This window comes from Hemitrygon akajei, chromosome 30 (assembly GCF_048418815.1).
Source record: "Hemitrygon akajei chromosome 30, sHemAka1.3, whole genome shotgun sequence".
NCBI lineage: Eukaryota > Metazoa > Chordata > Chondrichthyes > Myliobatiformes > Dasyatidae > Hemitrygon > Hemitrygon akajei.
In genome coordinates, this window is record NC_133153.1 from 44,082,990 (window position 1) to 44,110,099 (window position 27,110).

At 46.9% G+C, this 27,110-nt stretch overlaps 1 protein-coding gene across 3 annotated transcripts in view; it reads left to right on the plus strand.

Moving 5' to 3' along the window:
• Positions 1-26,932, plus strand: part of hdc (histidine decarboxylase) — a 42,453-nt gene extending 15,521 nt beyond the window's left edge. For 2 of the 3 annotated variants that reach the window (XM_073032799.1, XM_073032800.1), the window contains 7 exons: positions 3,127-3,270; positions 5,207-5,273; positions 10,019-10,181; positions 10,657-10,747; positions 11,158-11,256; positions 16,267-16,368; positions 18,971-26,932. In XM_073032799.1, coding sequence (XP_072888900.1) covers positions 3,127-3,270; positions 5,207-5,273; positions 10,019-10,181; positions 10,657-10,747; positions 11,158-11,256; positions 16,267-16,368; positions 18,971-19,210 — 906 coding nt within the window. In that variant the 3' untranslated portion in view covers positions 19,211-26,932. Of the gene's footprint in view, positions 1-3,126; positions 3,271-5,206; positions 5,274-10,018; positions 10,182-10,656; positions 10,748-11,157; positions 11,258-16,266; positions 16,369-18,970 lie in introns of those variants that run through there. The other variant, XM_073032801.1, reaches the window with a different exon arrangement.
• Positions 26,933-27,110: the final 178 nt, after the last annotated feature.

Here is a 27,110-nt window from a genome sequence, read left to right on the forward strand (position 1 = left end):
CCGTCACTGCCCCGACAGTAACCTCTCCTTCATCGCCGCTCTCCGTCACTGCCCCGACAGTAACCTCTCCTTCATCGCCGCTCTCCGTCACTGCCCCGACAGTAACCTCTCCTTCATCGCCGCTCTCCGTCACTGCCCCGACAGTAACCTCTCCTTCATCACCGCTCTCCGTCACTGCCCCGACAGTAACCTCTCCTTCATCACCGCTCTCCGTCACTGCCCCAACAGTAACCTCTCCTTCATCACCACACCAATGATGGCCTTTCTTTCATCGCCGCTCTCCATCACTGCCCCGACAGTAACCTTTCCTTCATCACCACACCAGTGATGGCCTTTCCTTCATCACCACTCTCCGTCACTGCCCCAACAGTAACCTCTCCTTCATCGCCACTCTCCGTCACTGCCCCGACAGTAACCTTTCCTTCATCACCGCTCTCCGTCACTGCCCCGACAGTAACCTTTCCTTCATCACCACTCTCCGTCACTGCCCCGACAGTAACCTTTCCTTCATCACCACTCTCCGTCACTGCCCCGACAGTAACCTCTCCTTCATCACCGCTCTCCGTCACTGCCCCGACAGTAACCTCTCCTTCATCACCACACCAGTGATGGCCTTTCCTTCATCGCCACTCTCCGTCACTGCCCCGACAGTAACCTCTCCTTCATCACCGCTCTCCGTCACTGCCCCGACAGTAACCTCTCCTTCATCACCGCTCTCCGTCACTGCCCCGACAGTAACCTCTCCTTCATCGCCGCTCTCCGTCACTGCCCCGACAGTAACCTCTCCTTCATCACCGCTCTCCGTCACTGCCCCGACAGTAACCTCTCCTTCATCACCGCTCTCCGTCACTGCCCCGACAGTAACCTCTCCTTCATCGCCGCTCTCCGTCACTGCCCCAACAGTAACCTCTCCTTCATCACCACACCAATGATGGCCTTTCTTTCATCGCCGCTCTCCATCACTGCCCCGACAGTAACCTTTCCTTCATCACCACACCAGTGATGGCCTTTCCTTCATCACCACTCTCCGTCACTGCCCCAACAGTAACCTCTCCTTCATCGCCACTCTCCGTCACTGCCCCGACAGTAACCTTTCCTTCATCACCGCTCTCCGTCACTGCCCCGACAGTAACCTCTCCTTCATCACCGCTCTCCGTCACTGCCCCGACAGTAACCTCTCCTTCATCACCACACCAGTGATGGCCTTTCCTTCATCGCCACTCTCCGTCACTGCCCCGACAGTAACCTCTCCTTCATCACCGCTCTCCGTCACTGCCCCGACAGTAACCTCTCCTTCATCACCGCTCTCCGTCACTGCCCCGACAGTAACCTCTCCTTCATCGCCACTCTCCGTCACTGCCCCGACAGTAACCTCTCCTTCATCACCGCTCTCCGTCACTGCCCCGACAGTAACCTCTCCTTCATCACCGCTCTCCGTCACTGCCCCGACAGTAGCCTTTCCTTCATCACCGCTCTCCGTCACTGCCCCGACAGTAGCCTTTCCTTCATCACCGCTCTCCGTCACTGCCCCGACAGTAACCTCTCCTTCATCACCGCTCTCCGTCACTGCCCCGACAGTAACCTCTCCTTCATCACCACACCAATGATGGCCTTTCTTTCATCGCCACTCGCCGTCACTGCCCCGACAGTAACCTCTCCTTCATCGCCGCTCTCTGTCACTGCCCCAGTGGTGACCTTTCCTTCAGCTTCCTTGGCCCTGAACTTGAATTTCCCTCTGCCTAATTCTCTTGTCAATATCAGCGCTCCAGGTGAACCCTGCCTGATCCTGTCCTCACTGTAAGTGCTCTAGGTGACCAAGCCTTGTTTTTCTGCTGTTATTCAGAGTCAGATTTTTCTGCTAAAATTTCACTTTGAGGTTTGGCATGTCACTGAAGACTCTGTGAAAATTCTGTAGATATACCATGTAAAACATTTCAACAATCGTCCAGTAGCATTCACATCTACAGTGATTAAGTGTTTTGAGGGGTTGGTGATGGTCAGAATCAATCCCTGCTTAAGCTAGACCCGGACCCACTGCAATTTGCCTATCGCCACAATAGGTATACAGCAGGTGTGATCTCATTGCCTCGCCATGCGGCCTTGGATCACCTGGACAGCAATAATGCTTGTGTCAAGCTGCTATTCATTGACTACAGCTCAGCATTTAACACAATTATTCCTGCAGTTCTGATCAAAAAGCTCAAACCTGCGCCTCTGTACCTCCCTCTGCAACTGGATCCTCCACAATCCATGCAGATCTGACCTAACCTCTCCTCCTCATTGACGATCAACACCGACACACCTCAAGAAAGTGTGCTTAGCCCACTGCTCTACACTCTCTACACCCCTGACTGTGGCTAGAATAGCTCAAATTCCATTTATAAATTTGCTGATGACATAACTATTCTTGGCAGAATTTCAGATGGTGATGACAAGGCATACAGGAGCAAGATAGTTCAGCTGGTTGAGTGATGTTGCAGCAACAACCTGGCACTCAACATCAGTAAGACCAAAGAAGTGATTGTGGACTTCAGAAAGGGTAAGACAAGGGAACGCACATCAGTCCTCCTAGAGGAATCGGAAGTGAAAAGGAAATCCCAGGAGGTCAAGGTCCTGGATGTCAACATCTCAGAGGATCTAAGCTGGGCCCAACATATTGTTGCAGTTGCAAAACAGGCATGTCAGTGGCTATGTTCCATTAGGAGTTTGAGGAGAATTGGTATGTCATCAAAGACATTTGCAAATGTTTACAGATGTATCATGGACAGCTTTCTAACAGGCTAGGTTGGAAAAAGCTGCAGAAAGTTGTAAACTCAGTCAGCTCCATGATAGGGGACTAGCCTCCATAGTATCCAAGACATCTTCAAGGAGCGATGCCTCAAGAAGGTGGCATCCACCATTAAGGACCCCCTCCACCCAGGACATGCCCTCTTCTCATTGTTACCATCAAGGATCAAGTACAGGGTCCTGAAGACACATACTTAACATTTCAGAAACATTTTCTTCCCCACCATCATCCAGATTTCTGAATGAGTGGTAAATCAATGTGCACTACCTCAATAGTTTTGAACTTTTTTTTTTACACTATTAATTTTGTGTGTGTGTTCTTGACCTAATGTTTGACAGGCCCACTCCTCAGTGCAGAAAGGTGCTCTCATTGCTTTAGTGAAACTCCGCTTACTGGAGACGGATGGTGACTTCTCTCTACGAGCTGTGACTCTGATGCAAGCTTTGGAAGCTGATCGAAAACGTGGTCTTGTTCCATTCTTTGTAAGTCTGGGAATATTCGCTTTATTTGTTTCAGTACAAGAAACCTGACAGGTGAGGCACAGGAACTTGGCATGGACTGGTACATGAGATGGGGATATTTCAACTGTTACTGGAAGAGACTGGACTGGCAGGTAGTGTTCTGGGGTACAGATGCTGCAGGGGTGACAGAGCTGGAGGTAAGAGGAGTGGAATTGTGATTTTGATCAGTGTGAGCATCATAATGGTACTTAGAGGGTGTACCTGGAAATTGTCCTTTGAGGTTATGTGTATGGGTGGAACTCAGAAATGGAAAGGGGCGATCACTTACTACAATCATCCATCAGAAGATGTTGGTAAACTATCCTCATTAGGTCTCAACATCTTTCTGTGGTAAGGTCACAGTCAGTCCATGTCGCATCCAGATATCTAGCTCCATAATGTGCACACTGGTACTTACCAGGGCTGAGCTCAGCCCACTGCTGTTCACCCTACTGACACATGACTGTACAGCCAGATCCAGTTCAAACTGAATCATCACATTCACTGATGTTTGGCTTCATCAAAAATGATGACAAGACTGCTTACAGAGAGGAGGCAGAATGTCTGGTAGAATGGTCTAAGCACAACAACTTGAGTTTCAATGTGGACAAGGCCAAAGAGATGATTGTGGACATCAGGAAGGAGTAGGCTGACCTCTCCTCACTGCACATACACAGCTCCTCCACGGAGAGAGTTAGAAACACCAAATTTCTGGGAGTGCACAGAATGGACAATCTCACCTGGTCAGTCATCACCACCTCTTTGTTCAAGAAGGCACAGCAGTGTCTCTTTTTCCTGAGGAGATTGAGGTGAGTGAAGCTCTCCCACCCCTTCCCACGCCCCATTCTAGCCAATTTTTACAGGAGCACCATCTGCAGTGTCCTGACCAGCTGCATCACCATCTGGTACAGGAATTGCAAGGCATCTGACCACAAGACCTTGCAAAGTATTGCAAGGACTGCTGAGAGGATCATCAGGGTCTCTCTCTCAAACCATTCAAGATATTCATCAGGAGTGGAAACCCTACCATCAGGCCGAAGGTACCATAGCATTAGGACAAGAACTGTTAGGATGGGGAAACAGCTTCTCTCCCCAGGCCGAGAGATTACTGAACTCCCTGCAACCTCCCAGATCTCATCACATATGAAACACCAGTAGAATTACACTGGTTACTTTTTAACTTGTTTCAAATGCATCTTGTGTTAAATGTCATTCATCTGGAATATATTTTATTATTTGTTAATTTATTTGTGGTAATATTACTTTATGCTATGTGTGTGAGTTATACACACTGTTGTGCACCTTGGTCTGGAGGAACATTGGTTTGTTTGACGGTATACATGTGTATGGTTGAATGACAATAAACCTGAACTATATTATAGGCTCCCCAATATCAGTGGGAATTGTTCAAGAAAATACGTCAGGAGCTGTAGGTATAACAGGAGTTAAAATGGGGAATATTGACAACCCCAATGTTGACTGGGATCGCTATGGTCTAGAGGGCTCGGATGGGTGGAATTTGTGTCCAGGAAAGTTTTCTCAATCAATATGTAGCTGGCTCTCTCTCCGCATTGCTTTTCTTGAGTCCCCTGACCAAGAGCCGACAGGCTTATTGTTGTTAAACTTTATAAAGGAACATTGTTTGAAAAACCGGCCTGTTTGTAGGGTCTGCAGTTGGAAACAGTCCACCCAAGGGTGGAACTCCTCCATCAGGGTTGGAGATGTCCTGATCTTGAGAGCAGTTTCTGAATTCCAATATCAAGGGCCTTCACTCGAGGGGTGTCTCTTCCTGGTAGCTGCCTAAAATTGGGGCTGAATTCCCCCATGCATGGGTCACTGAATTTCCCCCAGCACAACTGCTATAGAGATTGTAGTGCCCTGGTCTTTGTGCCTGATCCTGGTCTTGCTTTCCTTTCAGCTCTGTGCCACATTGGGAACTACGGGTGTGTGTGCATTCGATTGCCTGAACGAACTTGGACCCCTCTGTAAGTTGCTGCTTGTTAAATGGCTTCTAGTTCGAGGTTTTTTTTTGAAAAAAGTGGCTGTGGTGGTGTTTCATTCCTGCAAAGCAAGACTGAGGAAAGCCCCATGATGCACTGGGCCAGGAGGGTGCTCCTGGATAGGCTGGGAGTTCTGTCCAGCAGGAGGCAGTGGATGTGTGGAGAACCTTGGGACCTGTCAGTGACACCAGAGTGGAGAGCACCTCCCACCTGTCCCATCAACCACCACCTGCCCCACCCATGTCAGACTCTAGCTCTCACTTGGACCTCACCAGACACCTCAGAAACGGAATAAGCAGAAGTCACAAGAATGTGTAGCTGGGTCAAACAGTTTCCAGTGAGCTCTTACTGCTGGTGTCTTCTATTCTTAGCCAGTATAGGCAAGCATTCACATGCCTTTTTAGCCGCTATACTCTCTCTGTCTCTGTCTCTCACACAATCCTGAAGGAACTCAGCAGATCAGGCAGTATCTATGGAGGGGAATAAATAGCTGCTGTTTTGGGTTGAGACCTTTCATCAGGACTGGAAAGGGGAAAGAAGGGGAGGGGAGGAATACAAGCTGTCAGATAATGGGTGAGACCAGCTGAGGGGGAATGTGATTGGGTGGAGGAGGAGGCAGGAAGTGAGAAGCTGGGAGGGAATAGGTGGAAAAAGTAAAGGGCTGAAGATGAAGGAATCTAACATGGGAGGACAATGAAGAAAAGGGGGGAGGAGGGGAGCAGGAGGGTGGTGATGGGCAGCTGAGAGGGGAACCAGAACAGATAAAGCAAGAAAGGGGGAGGAGGAAATTACCAGAGTTTGAATAAAATCATGTTCATGCCATCAGGTTGGAAGCTACCCAAACCAAACAGAATATGAGGTGTTGCTCCTTCAGTTGAAGTGTGGCCACATTGTGGGAGATGGAATTGAAATGAGTAATCAGAATCGGGTTTATTATCACTGCCTAGGAATAGTATTCCCCCCCACCCCTGGGGAGGTTTTCATGTTTTATTGTTTTACAACATTGAATCACAGTGGATATAAGTTGGCTTTTTTTGACACTGATCAACAGAAAAAGGCTCTTTCTAGTCAACGTGAAAACAGATCTCCACAAAGTGATCCAAATTAATTACAAATATAGAACACAAAATAATTGATTGCATAAGTATTCACCCCCTCTAATATGACTAAACCACTAGTGCAGCAAATGGTTTTAGAGGTCACATAATTAGTTAAATGGAGATCACCTGTGTGCAGTCAAGGTGTTGTTATGTACCCGTGTGTATCTCGTACCTGTCACGTGACCATGACGTAATTGAAGCTATGCTGGACATGAGGTAATGGTCTTGTGATGGTGGAATGATGTCATTTTCCTGCCAGTGAGAGGTCATGTGGTAGTTTTTTCAACAGGGTATAAAAGGAGAACCCCGCCCTGTGAGGTGGGGCAGTTCATGGCTGAATTCGCCACTGACTCCATGTTGCTGCATATTTTGATGTTATGATGCAGTTTTGTTTAAAAGTGGAGTTTTACTTTCTGCCTTTAAGTCAAAGGTTATTGCCGGCAGTTTTGCTACAATACTGCCAGTTAAAATCTAGTCGGAGAGTGAAGATTCGTTGAAGTTCGGGAAGCTGAAAGATCGAAGAAAGTTGATTTTGGCTGTGAAGCAGGTTCGACCTCTATTTAATCTTCGCACGAGGAATTAAACCTGTGTCTGTGTTAACTCCTGCTTTGCCAAAAAAAAAGAGCAGAAAGAGTTGGATGCAGAGTTTCGCTAAGGAAAGGTCAGTGTCTTCAAGCCGTTTTATTTTCTTCAATCGTAAATCCCTTGGCAAAGCATACTTCAGCTGGGATCAGCAGTAACATCGAGAAAGAGGATTTAATTCAAGGAAAGTCTCTCCTTTAATGGACTGTAAATCATTTTGGACTCTTTGCAATACTATTTTAAATAACTGTTTTTGCATTATCGCTTTAAGAACTGTTCAAGCTGCCGCACAGCAGCCAACTTCCGGTTAAGTTAGTCGTTTGTTTACTTTTGAGGGTTTTTTAGCAGTGTTTAATAAATGTTTTATTTGTTATATAAAACTTGTATCAGTTACATATTCATTGTTGCTGGACAACAACAGTTTCAATTGATGTAGTAAAAATACACCTGTATGTGGAAAGTCCAACTGCTGGTGAGTCAATATCATGGGGGGGAAAATAAACTACACCATGAAGACAAAAGAACACTCCAAGCAACTCTGTGAAAAGGTTCCTGAAAAGAACAATCAGGAGATAGATACAAGAAAATTTCCAAGTCACTGAATAACCCTTGGAGTACAGTTAAGTCAATCGTCAAGGAATGTAAAGACTGTGGCACAGCTGTAAATCTGCCCAGAACAGGCTGTCCTCAAAAACTGAGTGACTGTGCAAAGGGACTAGTGAGGGAGGCCACCAAGAGACCCATGACAACAACTCTGGAGGAGTTAACAAGCTTCAGTGGCAGAGATGGGAGAGACTGCACATACAACTGTTGCCTGGGTGCTTCACCAGTCACAGATTTATGGGAGGGTGGCAAAGAAAAGCCACTGTTGGAAAAACACTCACATGAAATCTTGGCTGGAGTTTGCCAGAAGACATGTGGAAGACTCTGAAGTCAGCTGGAAGAAGGTTCTATGATCTGATGAAAACAAACTTGAGCTTTTGGCCATCAGACTAAATGTTATTTTTGGCACAACTTAAACATTGCACATCATCAAAAACACACCATCCCTATCCTGAAGCATGGTGGTGGCTACACCATGCTGTGGGGAAAGTTTGTGAAGGTAGAGGGTAAAATGAATGCAGCAAAAATATAGGGAAATCCTGGAGGAAAACCTAATGCAGTCTGCAAGAGAGCTGCAAATTTGGGGAAGATTTGTTTTCCAGCAAGATAAAGACTCCAACCATAAAACCAAAGCTACACAGGAATGGCTTAAAGACAACAAAGTTAATGTCCTGGAGTGGGCAAGTCAGACTCCAGACCTCAATCCAATTGAGAATTTGTGGCCAGACTTGAAAAGGGCTGTTCACTCATGATCCCCATGCATTCTGACAGAGCTTGAACAGTTTTGTAAAGAATGGGGTAAATTTGCAGTGTCCAGATGTGCAAAGCTGACAGAGACCGATCCACACAGACTCAAGGCTGTAATTGCTGCCAAAGGTGTATCTACTAAATACTGACTTGAAGGGGGTGAATACTATGCAATCAATTATTTTGAGTTTTTATATTTGTAATTAATTTAGATCACTTTGTAGAAATCTGTTTTCACTATGATAGGAAAGAGTATTTTTCTGTTGATCAGTGTCAAAAACCCCAAACTAAAGCCAGTGTGATTCAATGCTGTAAAACAATGAAACATGAAAACTTCTGGGGGGAGGAATAGGGTGGGGTGAATATTTTAATAGGCACCATAATGGTGAAATTTGTTGTCTACCGGCCCAGGTTTTGAAGCTTATTGATTTATAATGAGGGGATAATGGTGTTGGACAGCGAGCTTTAATAATAAGCATGCTGGCTTTTATAACGAGAGGAATTGAGTATAGGAGTAAAGAGGTCCTTCTGCAGCTGTACAGGGCCCTGGTGAGACCCCACCTGGAGTATTGTGTGCAGTTTTGGTCTCCAAATTTGAGGAAGGACATTCTTGCTACTGAGGGAGTGCAGCGTAGGTTCACAAGGTTAATTCCCGGAATGGCTGGACTGTCATATGTTGAAAGATTGGAGCGACTGGGCTTGTATACACTGGAATTTAGAAGGATGAAGGGGGATCTGATTGAAACACATAAGATTATTAAGGGATTGGACACGCTAGAGGCAGGAAACATGTCCCCGCTGATGGGTGAGTCCAGAACTAGAGGCCACAGTTTAAGAATAAGGGGTAGGCCATTTAGAACAGAGATGCAGAAACACTTTTTCACCCAGAGAGTGGTGGATATGTGGAATGCTCTGCCCCAGAAGGCAGTGGAGGCCAAGTCTCTGGATGCATTCAAGAGAGAGTTAGATAGAGCTCTTATAGATAGCGGGGTCAAGGGATATGGGGAGAGGGCAGGAACGGGGTACTGATTGTGGATGATCAGCCATGATCACAGTGAATGGCGGTGCTGGCTAGAAGGGCCGAATGGCCTACTCCTGCACCTACTGTCTATTGTCTAAACATTAGCCGGCCGTGTGTATTGCTGTTGTCCAGGAGATCCAAGGCCGTGTGGAGAGCCAGTGAGACCCGGTAATTTCAGCTGGTCCAGGCCCGTGCTTAGGCAGGAATTGATTCTAAGCATAGCCAGCCGCTCAAAACACTTTATCACGGTAGATGAAAGAGCAACTGGGCGATAGTTCTACTGCTGGGAAAGCTCTGCCCAAGGACGTAGAACCGCGGCACAGCTCGGAGAGAAACTCTGAGAGGGCTTGTGCTTGCTCCCGGTGTAGATGGTGGTCTCCGATAACGTGTGCGACCGTGGGAAAGGTTCAGAGTTCAGTCTGCAGACGGCAGTCCGCTGTGTGGCGCACTTGTGCTTATCGGCATGTTTGTTCTATGTTATCGCCGTGTGTACCGCTCACTCTGTCAGCGTCACCGAGCAACAAATCACAGCCCACCTGGTGAGTGTGAATCTGGATATTGGTTGGATGGCTGGTGTCCTGGTGCTCGGCTCCAGGACATCCCGCAACCTCGCTGGTGGTACGTCGGTCTCGATTTTAGGCGGTAGGGTTGTCCTGATCGCCTCACCCCACCGCCAGGTACCCGGGAAGGTCTGTGGCTTCACGTAGATGCAGCGTACGCCGGCGCCGCCTTGGTGTGTCCCGAACTCCGCGACTGCCTCCGGGGGGTGCAGCACGCCGACTCGTTCACGTTCAACCCTGCCAAATGGATGATGGTTCACTTTGACTGCGCCGCGCTCTGGTGAGTCCGCAGCTCGCTGCCGTTCTGCACCCCGGCCCGCTGATCAGTGCCATACACCCACTACCCCAAACATCCCCCATCTCGGCTCCCGCTGCGCTTGGAGATCGGCGCAGCTCTACGCGAGTGAGCCAAGCTCCGAGGCTATTCTTTCCACAGCCATCTCCCCTCTGCTATCTCACGCGGCCACACCTTCCACAGCCATCTCCCCGCGGCCATTCATTCCACAGCACTCCTCTCTGCTATCCCTGTTGCCATTTTGTTAACTCGCAACCACAGTCATCTCCCAACCGCGATCCCCGCGGTCACTCCTTTATATACAGCCATCTACCCACTGTTATCCTCTATGGACACAACTTCCGTAGCCATTTTCCCGCTTCTATCCCAGCAACCACTCTTACCAGTGGTAAGATACCTGCTGCTATCTCCCGCGGCCATTCTCCCCTCCGCCTGCCTAGCCCAGGCCTGTTTCCCGCAGGGTCAGAGACCAGTGGAAGCTGCACCAGACGCTCCGAGTGGGTGCCACCTACCTGCAACACGCCGACTCGGGAACGACCGTGGACTTTATGGTGAGACCCGGAGGGCAGAGGGGAGCTGGTGTCCAGCTCTCGGGCTGGGGGGAGGGGTGGTTCTTTCCGGAAAAACGGGAACGCGTACGGTCACCGTTACCGGCTGCATCTGGTATCACTGCCCCTGAGCCCACTTCTTAAATCGCACCCCGAGCGTGAAACCAATCCGATCCACAGTCAGAGGGGATTCCCGGGACACCGGGATAGGAGATCTGTCCCGGCCATCTCCAGGACGCTGGGATCGGCTACCCCCGGCGCTCCGAGCCGTGGGCCCGCAGCATTTCCAAAGACACTGGGATCGGGGACCCAGGGCTCTTCCGGGACGCTGGGATCGGGGACGCGGGGCAGTGGAATCGGGAACCGGTGTGGAGGAGTGCTGAGTGTTCTGGACGCTCCGTTTATTCCCACAGAACTGGCAGATCCCTTTGAGCCGCCGGTTTCGATCTCTGAAGCTTTGGTTTGTGATCCGTTCGTTCGGAGTGGTTGGTTTACAGGCGCATATCCGTCACGTGAGTAGCGCATCCTCGGGAAATTCGCCGCGTCCTGGCTGCTATCAGCTCGAACCGGAGCCCAAGGCTCTCCCGACAGGCCCCCTCAGAGGTCTGGTCTCTGTTCCCACTGTTCCGTTAAAAACAGCCCTCTTTATCCAATGACTGCTTTGGAAAGAGTCGGTGAATGTCTCCCAATTCTTTGGGTGGGATAGGGAAGGTGGAACAAGGTTAACACCCGGTGCACATCCACTTCAGAGAGAAGCAAGGAGAGGCGCAGAGCAAACTCGCTCGTCTTTTTTAACGTTAGATCAGTGATTCTGCGAAGGAGTTTGGATTCTCCTAGAGGCTGTCAGCAAAGATTCCAGTGAAGGGGAGGTTGAAAGTCTTAACATCCTGGGGGATTAAAACATTGCTCAGTGTATCCCTGGGCTCCCACAAACTACAGGAAGAGAACTTTGTCTCGAAGTGATTTGGGGTATTCCGGCGGCCCAACCAGCAGCAGGAGCATACCACAGCGACGAAGTTTCTCGCAGGTCGGCGACACTTGTTTAAAAGTACAGAAGGGACGAGCGAAGCAGCCATAGTTGGGAGCCGGCCAGTGGTGAGAGCAGGAGGCTTTGGGTCAAAGGAGACTTCGGCTTGAAAGAGGCGTTGGCTCTGGGAAAGTTTGTTAAGGTTCCCTTTCATTACTGGGCCTGGTGTAGTAAATGGCTGTTGTGTGTTCTTCATGCTGGACGTTGGAGCCCCGGGAGACAGAATCTCCCGGGGAACCACAGCTTGTGAAGCGCATCCAGCTGCTGCTCCATGAAGACTGTAAGGGATCTGAGCAGCAGCTGGATGACCTTCAGCTTGTACGGGAGAGTCAGGAGATCATCGATTGGAGTTACAGTAGCCCCTAAGTTGCAGGAGGCGGGTAGCTGGGTGACTGTCAGGAGAAGGAATGGGTGGTTAGCACAGAGCACTGCTGTGGCCATTCCCCTCAGCAGTAAGTATACCATTTTGGATACTATTATGGGGGATGACCTTCCAGGGGAATGCTATGGAGACCAGGTTACTGGCACTAAGCATGGGTCCGTGATGCAGAAGGGAAAGAGGGAGAAGAAGGGAGCGGTGGTGATGGGGATCTTAATAGTCAAGGGAATAGACAGGAGATTCTGTGGACGTGAACGGAACACCCGAATGGTGTGTTGTCTCTCAGGGGCCAAGGTCAGTGACGGATGTCTCGGATTGCGTGCACAGTATTTTGGAGGGGGAGGGAGAGCAGCTAGATATATTTGTATATATTGGTACCAATGACATGGGAAGGAAAAGTGAAGAGGTCCTGGAAAGGGAATTTGGAGAGCTGGGTGGAAAAGCTGAGAAGCAGGACCTCCAGGTTACTAATTTCTGGATTGCTGCCTGTGCCACGAGCCAGTGAACATAAAAACAGGATGATCTGGCAGATAAAACCATGGCTGAGAAGCTGGTGCAGGGAACAGGGCTTCATTGGGATCTCTTCTGAGGGAGGTATGACCAGTACAAAAGTGATGGGTTGCACCTGAACCTGAGGGGGACCAATATTCTCATCGGCAGGTTTGTTAGAGCTGTTGGGGAGGGTTTGAACTAATTTGGCAGGAGGTGGGAACCGAAGTGAAGGGACTCAATCTGACTGCATGCTATCTTTGCTTTTTTACCATTCTGCCCTATCCTAGCAGGAGGGACAGGCAGATGATAGGACGAATTTGCAGCCAGCAGGTTGAGTATCAGGACATTAGGGATGCAAAGGGTAGCAAGTACAGCTCTAAAAGTGTGGTATCTCAGTGCACAGAGTATAAGAAAATAAGGTGGATAACCTATTACAGGTATGACGTTGAGGCCATCACGGAATCGTGGCTGAAGGATGGTTGTAGTTGGGAGCTGAATGTCCAAGGTTACACGTTGCATCAGAGGGATAGGAAGGTCAGCAGAGGGGGTGGCACGGCTCTGCTGGTAAAGTGTGGTATTAAATCAGTAGAAAGATGTGGCATAGGATCAGAAGATGTTTACTCCTTGTGGGTTGAGCTAAGAAACTGCTAAGGTAAAAGGACCATGATGGCAGTTATATACAGGCCTCCCACCAGTAGCTGGGATGTGGACCACAGATTACAACAGAAAATAGAAAAGGCAAGTCAAAAGCAGTGTTATGGTAGTCATGGGAGATTTCAACATTCAGGTGGTTAGGGAAAATCAGGTTGATAGTAGATCTCGAGAGTGAGTTTGTTGAATGCCTATGGGATGGCTTTTTAAAGCAGTTTGTTGTTGAGCCTACTAGGGGGTCAGCTATACTGGATTGGGTGTTGTGTAATGAACCAGAGGATATTAGGGATCTTATTAGAGATCACAATATGATTGAGTTCAACTTGAAAACTGATAGGGAGAAAGTAAAGTCTGATGTAGCAGTATTTCAGCTGAATAAAGGAAACTATAATGTTATGAGAGAGGAGTTGGCCAAAGTAAATTGGAAGGAGCTCCTGGCAGGGATGTCAGCAGAGCAGCAATGGTGTGCATTTCTGGGAAAAATGAGGAAGGTGCAGGATAGATGTATTCCAAAAATGAGGAAATATAGTACAACCGTGGCTGACAAGGGAAGTCAAAGTTGTTGTAAAAGCAGAAGAAAGGGCATACAACAAAACAAAAATTAGTGGGAAGATAGAGGGTTGGAAAGTTTTTAAAAACTGACAGAGAGCAACTAAAATTATCATTAGAAGTGAAAAGATGAAATATGAAGGCAAGCTAGCAAACAATATCAAAGTGGGAAGTAAAAGGTTTTTTCAAGTATGTTTAAAAATAAAAGAAATGAGAGTGGATATAAGACTGCTAGAAATGAGGCAGGAGAAATAATAACGGGGGACAAGGAGATGGCAGATGAACTAAATGAGTATTTTGCATCAGCCTTCACTGTGGAAAGCATTAGGACTGTGTTAGGTGTTGAAGGGTTTGAGGGAAGAGAAATGAGTTACAAAGGAGAAGGTGCTCAAAAAGCTGAAAGACCCAAGGGTACACAAGTCACCCAGACCAGATGAACTGCACCCTCAGGGTGCCACACTTGAGCTTGCTTACCAATTTAAGAGCTCATGGTATTACAGGAAAGTTATGGCATGGTTAGAGCATTGGCTGATTGGAAGGAGGCAGTGAGTGGGAATAAAAAGATCTTTTTTCTGGTTGGCTGCAGGGGCTGGTGTTGGGACCGCTTTCTATGCTGTACATCAGTGATTTAGATGATGGAATAGATGGCTTTGTTGCCAAGTTTGCATATGATATGAACATTGGTGGAGGGGGAGGTAGTGTTGAGGAAACAGGAAGGTTGCAGAAGGACTTCGATTAGGAGAATAGGCAAGAAAGTGGCAAATGGTCATGCACTTTGGTAGAAGAAATAAATGTGCAGTCTACTTTTGGGAGAGGAAATCCAAAAATCTGAGATACAAAGGGACTTGGGAGTGCTTGTGCAGAACACCCTAAAAGTTTACCTCAAGAAGTCTAGAATACAAGAGCAGGGATGTGATGCTGAGGCTTTATAAGGCACTGGTGAGGCCTCACCTTGAGTGTTGTGAACAGTTTTGGGCCCCTCGTCTAAGAAAAGATGTGCTGGTGTTGGAGAGGATTCAGAGGTTCACAAGGATGATTCAGGAATGAAAGGGTTATCGTACGAGGAATGTGCACCTGTACTCCCTAGAATTTAGAAGGATGAGGTGGGATCTCATTTCAACATTCGAAAGGTTTCAAGGCTTAGACAGAGTAGATGTGGAAAGGGTGTTTCCCATGGTGGGGGGGGGGGAATCTAGAACAAGAGGGCACAGCCTCAGGCTAGAGGGGTGTCCATTAAAAAAATGTGGAGAAATTTCTTTGGCCAGTGAATTTGTGGAATTTATTACCACCAGCAGCTGTGGAGATCAGGTTGTTGGGTGCATTTAAGGCAGAGCTCGATAGTTTCTTGATTTGGATAGTACATCAAACGTTACAGGGAAAAGGCCAGGGAGTGGGGTTGAGGAGGGAAAAAATGATCAGTTGTGATTGAATGGCAGAGCAGACTTGATGGGTAAAATGGCCTAATTCTGCTCCTATGTCTTATGGGGATCCCTCAAACGAATGGTTATTTAGTTACTATCTTCTGAAGTTTTGTGGATTGTGGAATTGTTCTTGTGGACTGGAGCAATAAGATGACCCCAGTACTTCACAACAAGGGAGAGAGACAACAGGGACCTGCGGTGAGGACAGCACTGAAGGACATGGTTACCTTAAAAACATTGAATTGTGTAGGCAACAGAGTTGGCAACATAAATCAAAGTGCTGAAATGCTCAGCAGTCCGTGTACTAACAAATCCAGTCAGAATTCTGAAGGATCTCTGACCATAGATGTTGACTCTCTTCCTACAGATATGACTTTACTGGAGCCTTCCCAGCATTTCACTTTCTGGTTTTGATTTCTAGCATCTGCAGGTTTTCTAGGGAAGGCTATCTAAGCTTGACTAACTTGCAGGTTTTCTGGTGAGATAACAGAATAGTTAGAAACCTGTAGATGTGGATTTGAATTTTCAAGTGGTTTTCAAGGCACTTGATGGAAAAGCTAATGAGAGGCCCGTTTCTGGCCAGAATATAAACTGGGAAATGACAGGAAAATGGTGCTGAGAGGGAGAATAAATCAGCTGTGATCAAATAGCAGTGCAGATGGGTCAAGTGGCCTAATTCTATTTCTGTCATATGAGCCACATGAAGGCTAATAAACAGCTACCTTCTCATGAAGGTAATATCTCATGAAGGCTAATATCCCTTCTCACTCAAAACTGTTCCTACTAACAGAGCCTTTCAGAAAATTCTCCCAATTTTGGAGTTCCTTTCACCAACTGTAATGTCTGTCAACAGGGCTAACTCCCTTCCCTGCGTAGTGGGCAGTAGAGTGCTCCCATTTTTCCAAAATTTTCACTGCCTTCCATTGCTCCCTGCGCATAAACATTGATTTGCTGAATTCTAATGGATCAACAGTTCTAACAGATGAATCCTTTCAATGAACAGGGAATTGAGATGGCCAAGTATTTTGAGTCCTTGGTTCAAAGTGATTCAAATTTTGAAATCCCGGCCAAAAGACATCTTGGGTTGGTGGTCTTTCGTTTAAAGGTGAGGAAATTTATCAGTTAAGACTGTTCACAGCCTCTTCTATTTATGGTAATTGATTGTAAAGTATTTGTACATTTTAAGGGTATTGTAACATCCAATATTTGCTGCTGGATACAAGGAATGAGCAGTGCATGTCATATTTGTGGCTGGTCACCTATGCTAATGCCCAGTATGCTGGTGATGAGTCACTGGACTTTCCCATTGTCTGGTCCTGGTCTGAATGCTTCACATCGAACAGTTGTGAATGGAATTGAACACAGGGCAGCAAGGTACTGTTACGTACCCCGTAACTGGGTCACTTACTAGCAAAGATAGAGAGGTCCGTTGAAGTCTGATGGTACTATTTTTAACAGTATTTATTGATTAAAAATACACAAAAATAATATCAATGCAAACATACAGATAATACACGTCGTCAATACTAAATCTAAAAGCGCGGGTATAATAATAATCAATAAGAAATAGCTCTATCGTTGTCTAGGGGATAATGTATTGTCCGATGGAAATATAAAAGTCACTCAAGTTCATGCAAGCTGCAGCTTTTTGGTTGGAGAGAGAGACGGGGTTTAGAACTTGCCCATTTTCCGTTTTATGATGTCGATCCTTTGAAATGGCGTTGGTGGTAAACTCTTCCTTAGCTAAGCCGCCTTCCGTGGTAGGGCCTCAATCCCGGGGCAACGGGAAAGGACACACGTGGGCCCTCCACCGGCTGTCGCTATTAAACGCTGTCACGGGATTTCTAGCATTTCTCCGGGTGCGTCTGAAAGGGGTTGTTCCCCAGACCCTCTTTTATCCGCACTCACGGGGTCTCAGATGTCAATCAGGTTGGGATGATGCCATCCCCCCAACCAGCCCACGTTGCTCATTCCTTGAGGACGTCGATGAATAGCACAGCGCTCAATACACAATTCAGTCTCCAAGAGACAATGGCCGTTTCCTGTGGCTTTGTATCGTTGAGGGGCCAGGACATTCCAAACCCCCTGTGGATTCTGCGTCTCTCTCTCATTTCCTGGGTCTCCTGACCTGAATTAATAGCGACCTTGCGATTCTCAAAAAGGAGGGGGCTACTTTGGACCCTTCGGCCCCTCAGAGTTGGGGCACAGGCGTAACAGTACATAACTGTAACATTTTATAGCCCCAATAACCTGGGTCAATTCCCACTGCAGTCTCAAAGGAGATTGTACATTCTCCTAGTGGCCACATGAGTATCCTCCAGGTGCTCTGGTCTCCTCCATACGGGTTAGGGTTCGTACAATGTGGGCATGTTATGTTGGTGCTGGAAGTGTGACGACATTTGTGGGCTGCCCCAGTCCATCTTGTCATTGACTCAAAACTATGCATTTCACTGTACATAGTGGCTGCTTTATTAAATCGATCCTGTACTCAATAAAATGGCCATTGAGTTAGTGGTCTGTTGCTGTTGTAGCCCATCCACTTCAAGGTTTGATGCGTTGTACATTCAGAGATGCTCTTCTGCACAGCACTGTTGTAATGTGTGGATATTTAAGTTACTGTCACCTTCCTGTCAGCTTGAATCAGTCTGGCCATTCTCCTCTCTCATTAAACAATTACCCACAGAACTGCCGCTCACTGGCTATTCTTTGGTTTTTCACACCATTCTCTGTAAACTAGAGACTTGTGTGTGAAAATCCCCAGAAGATCAACAGGTTCTGAGATAATCAAAACACTCCATCTGCCACCAACAATCATTCCATGGTTAAAATCACTGGGATCACGTTTTTTTTTGCCCTCTTGATATTTTATTTGAACAATGACGGAACCTCTTGACCATGTCTGCATGCTTTTATGCATTGTGTTGCTGCCACATGATTAGCTGATTAGATCTTTGCATTAATGAACAGGTGTACCGAAAAAGAGGACTGTCTATTTGTGTTTTGACGTACATAACAAAGCTAATCCTTGCATTGTACATCATCAGTGAACTTCCACTTTGAAGCCTTTATGATGTGCAGAATATTATTGATGAAGCAGCTGAGAAAGAATGTAGAAGAGTATAAGCCAGTAATGACAGGCCCTTCAGCCCAAAGTGTCTGTGCTGATTTTCTTGCAAGTGATCTGTATTCCTCCCTGTTCATCTGCATGTCTAAATGTCAGTTTCATGCGTTTCTGCAATTTTCCCCTGGTAATGTGTTCCACGTGCAAAATAAAAACACTTTGTAAACTGCTTTCAAACATCCCCTCTTGCCTTAAATCTTTGACTATTTGACACACCTTTACTAGGAAAAGGATTCTACTCTATCCACATCGCTCATTATTTTCCAAACTTTGTTGCACTTTGGGATGTCAGATGAAAGGTAGATCCCTTGTAACATTGAAGTAGAGAGGAATGTTGGAGTTCAGGTCCATACTTCACTGAGATTGTCTATGCAAGTAGAGAAGGTGGTAAAGAAGGTTCATGCCACACTTGTCCTTCACAGGTAAGGCTGTGGAGGGCAAAAGTGACAAAGTTAGCAGCATCAGTAGTCACACCATTGAGGCTAGAAGTCCAGGTTGAGTCCTGACAAATTGAACTTTAAGGTGTTGTTCTCTGTTTTGATTACTGAGATAAATGGCTCCAGTGAACATTTGTTTGAATAAACAGGGACCCAACAGTCTGACCGAAGAACTTCTGGCTGAACTCATCCAGTCAGGCAGCATGTACCTGGTTCCGGCCAACATCCAGCAGCTCTTCATCATCCGCTTCACTGTCACTTCTCAGTACACCACCAGTGCAGACATCCTGTGGGACTGGAACATCATCCAGCAACGTGCAGCCAAAGTCCTCGAGTCCCCAACATCAGCTGGCCTCCCGAGCGATGGAGTGGGAGGTACCACATGGTAACGATGTACCATTGACTAGGGGAGTGCTAGTGGGAGAGACTGTCAGGATAAGTGGGTCACAGAAAAGAACGGGTGTTGGTATCCGACACTTCAGGGTCATTGGTCCTCACCCATTCAACTCCCCATAATCCTCTTACCTCAGAATATCCAGGAAACTATCAATGGGTCCACACAGCTCGTCAGGATAGAAAACATGGATACATTCCCTAAAATGAGAAAATCTGCAGATGCTGGAAATCCGAAGCAACACACACAATGCTGGAGGAAGGCAAAAGTAGACGGTCAACATTTCAGGCCGAGACCCTTCATTGGGACTGGAAAGGAAGGGGAGAAGTCAGAAGAAGAAGTTGGGGAGAGGGGTGGAAGATGTGATAGGTGAAACTGGGAGGGGAAGGGGGTGAAGTGAAGAGCTGGGTAGTTGATTGGTGAAAGGGCTGGAGAAGTGGGAATTTGATAGTAGAAGACCAAAGAGCATGGGGACAAAGGGAAGGGAAGGAGTACCAGAGAGAGGTGACGGGCAGGTAAGAGAAGATGTGTGAGAGAGAAACTAGAATAGGGAATGGTGAAAGGGGGGAAAATTACTATAATTGATGTTCATGTCAACAGTTTGGAGGCTACCCAGATGGAATACCTGTATAAAGTGTTGATCCTCCAAGCTGAATGTGACCTAATTCTGGCAATGCAGGAGGTCATGGGCTGATATGTCAGAATGGGAAGTGGAAATAGCATTGAAATGGGTGGCCACTGGGAAATCCCACTTTTTGAGGTGGATGGACCGAAGGTGCTCAAAGTGGTCTCCCAATCTACGTTGGGTCTCACCAATGGCCACACCAGGAGCACTGGATACAGTAATGATCCTAACAGACTCGCAGATGAAGGGTCACCTCTCCTGCAAGGATTGTTTGGGGCCCTGAATGGTAGTGAGGGAGGTGGTGTAGGGACAGGTGTAACACTTGTTCTGCTTGCAAGGATGTGCCAGGAAGGCGATCAGAGGGGAGGGACAAGGAGAGGGTAGCGTGCCAAGGTTCAAAAAGGGAGAGAAAAACTTTCAGCAGTCTTTTCAATCGAAGCAAGAGGCTGAGAGCGGAAGACTGAAGCATCGCTGAGGGAAGGTCGTTTTTCTCTAACAGCTTGGGGAAAAAAGGCTAGACTGTGCAGGCGTGTGACGTAGCGCGCCAAGGTTTAAAAGAAAGACCACCATATACAGCGGCCATTGTTGGAGTGGACTGAGTCAGAGTGGGACGGCTTTGACTCAATCAGGCTTCGGCGAGAACAGGCAGAGGCGAGGGTAGGTTCAGGTAAGTTTCTGTTTTTTTTTGTTCAGACTAGAGAATATGCCAGGCAGGATGTTGGAATGCTCCTCTTGCAGGATGTGGGAAGTCAGGGAGACCTCTGGTGTCCCTGACAACGACACCTGCAAGAAGTGCATCCAGCTGCAGCTCCTAACTGATCACGTTAGGGAACAGGAGCAGGAGCTGGATGACCTGCGGATCATTCGGGAGACTGAGCAGTTTATAGATTGTAGCTTCCGGGAGGTAGTTACACCTAAGGAACAGGGCACAAGTAATTGGGTTACCGTCAGGCGAGAGAAGAGGAAAGGGCAGGTAGTGCAGGGTTCCCCTGTGGCCATTCCCCTCCAAAACAAGTATACCGATTTGGATACTGTTTGGGGGGGGGGGGGGGGGGATGGCTTACCTGGGACAAGCTGGCAGCTGGATCTCTGGCACTGAGTCTGGTTCTGCAGTGCAGAAGGGAGGGAGGAAGAAGAGGAGAGCAGTAGTGATAGGGGACTCCATAGTCAGGGGTACAGATAGGTGATTCTGTGTTCATGATAGAGACTCCCGGATGGTTTGTTGCCTCCCAGGTGCCAGGGTCAGGGATGTCTCTGATCACGTGCACAGCATTCTGAAGTGGGAGGGTGATCAGCCAGATGTCGTGGTACACATCAGTACCAATGACATAGGTAGAAAGAGTCAGGAGGTCCTGAAGAGTGAGTACAGAGAGCTTGGTAGGAAGTTGAAAAACAGGACCTAGAGGGTAGTAATCTCCGGATTGCTGCCTGTGCCACATGCCAGTGAGGGTAAGAGTAGGATGCTCTGGCAGATGAACACGTGGCTGAGAAACTGGTGTAGGGGGCAGGGTTTCAGATTTCTAGATCATTTGGACCCCTTCTGGGGAAGGTGGGACCTGTACAAGAGAGACGGGTTGCACCTGAACTACAAGGGGACCAATATACTTGCAGGGAGGTTTGGTAGTGTTATTGGGGAGGGCTTAAACTAGATTTACAAAAAAGCTGGATGAATTCAGCAGGTCGGGCAGCATCCGTTGAAAGCAGTCCTGACGAAGGGTCTCGACCCGAAACATTGACTGCTTCTTTCAATGGATGCTGCCCGACCTGCTGAGTCCATCCAGCTTTTTTGTACGTCTTGATTTGACCACAGTATCTGCAGTGTACTTTGTGTTTAAACTAGATTTGCAGGGGGATGGGAACCAGAGTGCTAGAGTAGATAGCGGAACGGGGGTAAAAATGTTAGTAGTTCATGCAAAGTCACAAATAGTAAGGTTGTGTGTGGTGGTAATAATTTTCTGAGGTGAGGATATTTCAATGCGAGGAGTATTGTGGGAAAGGCAGACGAGCTGAGGGCCTGGATTGACACATGAAATTATGACATTATAGCCATGACTGAAACTTGGCTACAGGAGGGGCAGGACTGGCAGCTCAATGTTCCAGAGTTCTGATGTTTCAGACGTGATAGAGGCAGAGGGATGAAGGATGGGTTGGGGGGGGGGGGGGTGGCTTTGCTAGTCAGGGAAAATATTACAGCAGTGCTTCGGCAGGACAGATTAGAGGGCTTGTCTACTGAGGCCATATGGGTGGAGCTGAGAAACAGGAAAGGTATGACCACATTAATGGGGTTGTATTATAGACCACACAATAGTCAGTGAGAATTGGAGGAGCAAATCTGCAGAGAGATAACAGACAACTGCAGGAGACAGAAAGTTGTGATAGTAGGGGATTTTAATTTTCCACATATTGATTGGGACTCCCATACTGTTAAAGTTCTAGATGGGTTAGAGTTTGTAAAATGTGTTCAGGAAAGTTTTCTAAATCAATATATAGAGGTACCAACTAGGGAGGATGCAATATTAGATCTCCTATTAGGAAATGGGTTAGGGCAGGTGACGGAAGTGTGTGTGTAGGGGAACACTTTGGTTCCAGTCATCATAACGCCATTAGTTTCAACTTGATCATGGATAAAGATAGATCTGGTCCTGGGGTTGAAGTTCTAAACTGGAAAAGGGCCAATTTTGAAGAAATGAGAAAGGATCTAAAAAGCGTGGACTGGGACAGGTTGTTCTCAGGCAAGGATGTGATTGGTAAGTGGGAGGCCTTCAAAGGAGAAATTTTGAGAGTGCAGAGTTTGTATGTTCCTGTCAGGATTAAAGGCAAAATGAATAAGAATAAGGAACCTTGGTTCTCGAGGGATATTGGAACTCTGATGAGGAGAGATGTATAACATGTATAGACAACAGGGAGGAAATAAGATGCTTGAGGAGTATAAAAAGAGTAAGATAATAAGAAAGAAATCAGGAGGGCTAAAAGAAGACATGAGGTTGCTTTGGCAGTCAGGGTGAAGGATAATCCTAAGAGCTTCTACAGGTTTGTTAAGAGCAAAAGGATAGTAAAGGATAAAATTGGTCCTCTTGAAGATCAGAGTGGTCGGCTATGTATGGAACCAAAAGAAATGGGAGAGATATTAAATGGGTTTTTTGCATCTGTAGTTACTAAGGAAACCGTAATGGAGTCTATGGAAACAAGGCAAACAAGTAGGGAGGTCATGGAACTTTTATAGATTAAAGAGGAGGAGGTGCTTGCTGTCTTGAGGCAAATCAGAGTAGATAAATCCCCAGGACTTGACAGGGTATTCCCTCTGACCTTGAAGGAGACTAGTGTTGAAATTGCAGGGACCCTGGCAGAAATATCTAAAATGTCGATATCCACGGGCCAGGTGCCGGAGGATAGCTCATGTAGTTCCATTGTTTAAAAAAAGGCTCAAAAAGTAAGCTGGGAAATTATAAGCCAGTAAGTTTGACATCGGTAGTAGGTAAATTATTGGAAGGAATACTAAGAGATAGGATCTACAAGTATTTGGATAGACAGGGACTTATTAGAAAAAGTCAGCATGGCTTTGTGCGTGGTAGGACATGTTTAACATTTAACTATTAGAGTTTTTCGAGGAAGTTACCAGGAAAGTGGATGAAGGGAAGGCAATGGATGTTGTCTACATGGACTTCAGTGAGGCCATTGACAAGGTCCCGCATGGGAGGTTAGTTAGGAAGATTCAATGGCTAGGTATACATGAAGAGGTAGTGAATTGGATTAGACATTGGCTCAATGGAAGAAGCCAGAGAGTGGTAGTGGAGGATTGCTACTCTGAGTGGAGACCTGTGAGTAGCGGCGTGCCAGAGGGATCAGTGCTGGCTCCATTGTTGTTTGTCATCTATATCAATGATCTGGATGATAATGTGGCAAATTGGATCAGCAAATTTGCTGATGATACAAAGATTGGAGGTGTAGTGGACAGTGAGGAAGGTTTTCAAAGCTTGCAGAGGGATTTGGACCAGTTGGAGGAATGGGCTGAAAAATGGCAGATGGAGTTTAATGCGGACAAGTGTGAGGTATTGCACTTCGGAAGGTCAAACCAAGGTAGAACATGCAAGGTAAATGGTAGGACACTGAGGAGTGCAGTAGAGCAGAGGGATCTGGGAGTACAGGTACATAATTCCCTAAAAGTGGTGTCACAAGTAGATAGGGTGGTAAAGAGAGCTTTTGGTACATAGGCCTTTATAAATCAAAGTACTGAGTATAAGAGTTGGAATGTAATGGTGAGGTTGTAATGGTGAGACCGAATTTGGAGTATTGTGTGCAGTTTTGGTCACCTAATTACAGGGAGGATATTAATAAGGTTGAAAGAGTGCAGAGAAGGTTTACAAGGATGTTGCTGGGACTTGAGAAACTGAGTTACAGAGAAAGGTTGAATCAGTTAGTACTTTATTCCCTGGAGCATAGGAGAATGAGGGGTGATTTGATAGAGGTGTATAAAATTATGATGGGTACAGATAGAGTGAATGCAAGCAGGCTTTTTCCACTGAGGCTAGAGGAGAAAAAAACCCAGAGGTCATGGGTTAAGGGTGAAGGGGGAAAAGTTTAAAGGGAACATTAGGGCACTAGAACACTTCTTCACGCAGAGTGTGGTGGGAGTGTGGAATGAGCTGCCAGATGAAGTGGTGAATGTGGGCTCACTTTTGACATTTAAGAAAAACTTGGACAGGTATATGGATGAGAGGGGTTTGGAGGGATTTGGCCCAGGTGCAGGTCAGTGGGACGAGGCAGAAAATTGGTTCGGCACAGCCAAGAAGGGCCAAAAGGCCTGTTTCTGTGCTGTGATGTTCCATGGTTCTGTGGACAAGGGAGTCGCATGGGGAGTGATCCTGTGGAAAGCAGAATGGGGGGGGAGGGGAGGTGCTTAATGAAGGGATCCCATTGGAGATGGCAGAAGTTACAGAGAATTGTGTGTTGGATGTGGAGGCTTGTGGGGCAGAAGGTGAGGACAAGGGGCACCCTATTCCTGGTGTGCCAGTGGGAGGATGGGGTGAGGGCAGATGTGCACGAAATGGAAGAGATGCCACTGAGGGCAGCGTTGATGGAGGAGGAAAGGAAGTCCCTTTATTTGAAGGAGGACATCTCAGTTGGTTAGGTTGGAGGACCAACACCTTGTATTCTGCCTGGGTAGGCTCCAACCTAATGGTATGAACATAGATTTCTTGAACTTCCGGTAATGTCCCGCCACCCCACCCTTCACCATTCCCCATTCTTGTTTCCCTCTCACACCACCTCTTCTTGCCTTCCCATCACCACCTCCCTTCCCTTTCTTCCATGCTCTTTTGTCCTCTTCTGTCAGATTCCCCCTTCTCCAGTCCTTTATCTCTTTCACCAATCAACTTCCCAGCTCTTCACTTCATCCCCCCTCCCAGTTTCACCTATCACCTGCCTTCTTGTATTTCTTCCTCCCCTTACCCCCACCTTCTTACTCTAATTTCTCCCCTTCCTTTGCAGTGCTGAAGAAGGGCCTCGGCCCAAAATGTCACCTTTTCCATCTATGCTGCCTGGTTAGCCAAGTTCCTCCAGTATTTTGTGTGTGTTGCTTTGGATACGTTCCCTGCATGTTCACGTGCCTGTCTAAAAGCCTTGACTATTACTTCCCCCATCTCCCCTGGCAACACGTCCAAGGCATGCTGGTGCATGTTATTTTAAAAATGCCTCATAACTATAAGCCTGTGCTTTCCAGCATTTGACATTCCCACTCTTAGGTGTGGGCAAACTCTACCCTAAGCCTCTCAATTTATAAACCTCTGTCTGTACATCCGAGTCTCTTCTGCTCCAGAGAAAACAAGCCATATGTCCAACCTCTCTTTATAGCCAATACACTCCAGTCTAGGCAGCATCCTGGTGAACTACCTCTGCACCCTCTACATCCTTTCTGTAATGTAACACAGCTGCAATATGACTTGGCAAATTTCTCTTCCACTTGATCTCCCAAAGTACACCACCTTAAAATCCAGATTAAACTTCACCTGCTATTTCTGACCATATTTGCCACTGATCCTTTGACAACCCTTTAACAACTTTCTTCCCTATCCACAGCTCATCACCTCTGTGTCATCTGCAAGCCTACTAATCAACCCAGCTACATTTTTGTCCAAATCAGAGCAAGAGGTCCCAGGACTGATCCCTGTAGATCACTTGGTCACAGAAGTTCAGGCAGAATAACACACCACCACTGCCCTCTAGCCACTACAGCCAAACCAATGTAGAATCCAATACACCCAGCCACCTTAACCTGGATCAACATACCATGAGGTACCTCATTGAAAACATTGCAAAATCCATATAGACAACATTCTCTGCCCTACCCCTATCAATTGTTTTCTTCATCTCCTCAAAAATCTCCAAGTTTGTAGGGCATGTGCTCTCCTGCACAATACACCCTTTTGACTTGGTTTCTCAGACACTGGTGAATCGCTTTTCCTTATGGGCATTTTCTGCCTTACACAACACAGAACACATTTATTTTGCAATTTAAGCACCATCTCTAGGGTTCCCAACCTGGGGTCTATGGACACTTCGCTTAATGGTTGGGAATTTTTCCCCCACCCCGCTGTGCTAACCCTAATGCATGGTCACCTGCTTCCCCCTCATTCACTTCAATGTGCTTTTTTTCCATCACTAACAACCAATGTTCTCAACATCCACTTGATTTAAGGCTCTACCACTAACAGTGGAGAAAAATGAGAGGGGATCTCACTGAAACATTTTTAAGATCTGAGGGGCATTTACTGTTGGACACTGGGAGGATATCCCATTGAATAAGTGAACACTCATTCATTCAAGATACAGAGGAATTCCTTCCTTCAAATGGTTGTGGATCTTTGGAATTGCCCAGTCCCATTGTGGACAGTCATTTTCATGGTACAAATGTTCAGACAATTAAACTTCAGGGAATCGAGGCATTCTGGGAGTGAGTAGGTTGGGCTGATTCACCCACCCCTGCTCTGGTTTTGATCTCAAGTACCTGTACTTGGCAAAGGCAAATGTGTTTGAGTTTACCTGTTAATTTAACCATTCCAGAGGCCAATGGAAAATAAAAAAATTATCGACATACAGAGCTGGTCATCATTTCTCAAGTACATAAAACAGGAGTTTTCCTGCCTGTGACAAAATTCACAGGGGAGGGGAGCTTATCGGGGATTTCTCCCCACACACCAAATCAATGGATATCTGAGGCTTAAGTTTCTGGGTCATGGAACATTCTGCTGTTGCAAAGGATACAATTTCAAAG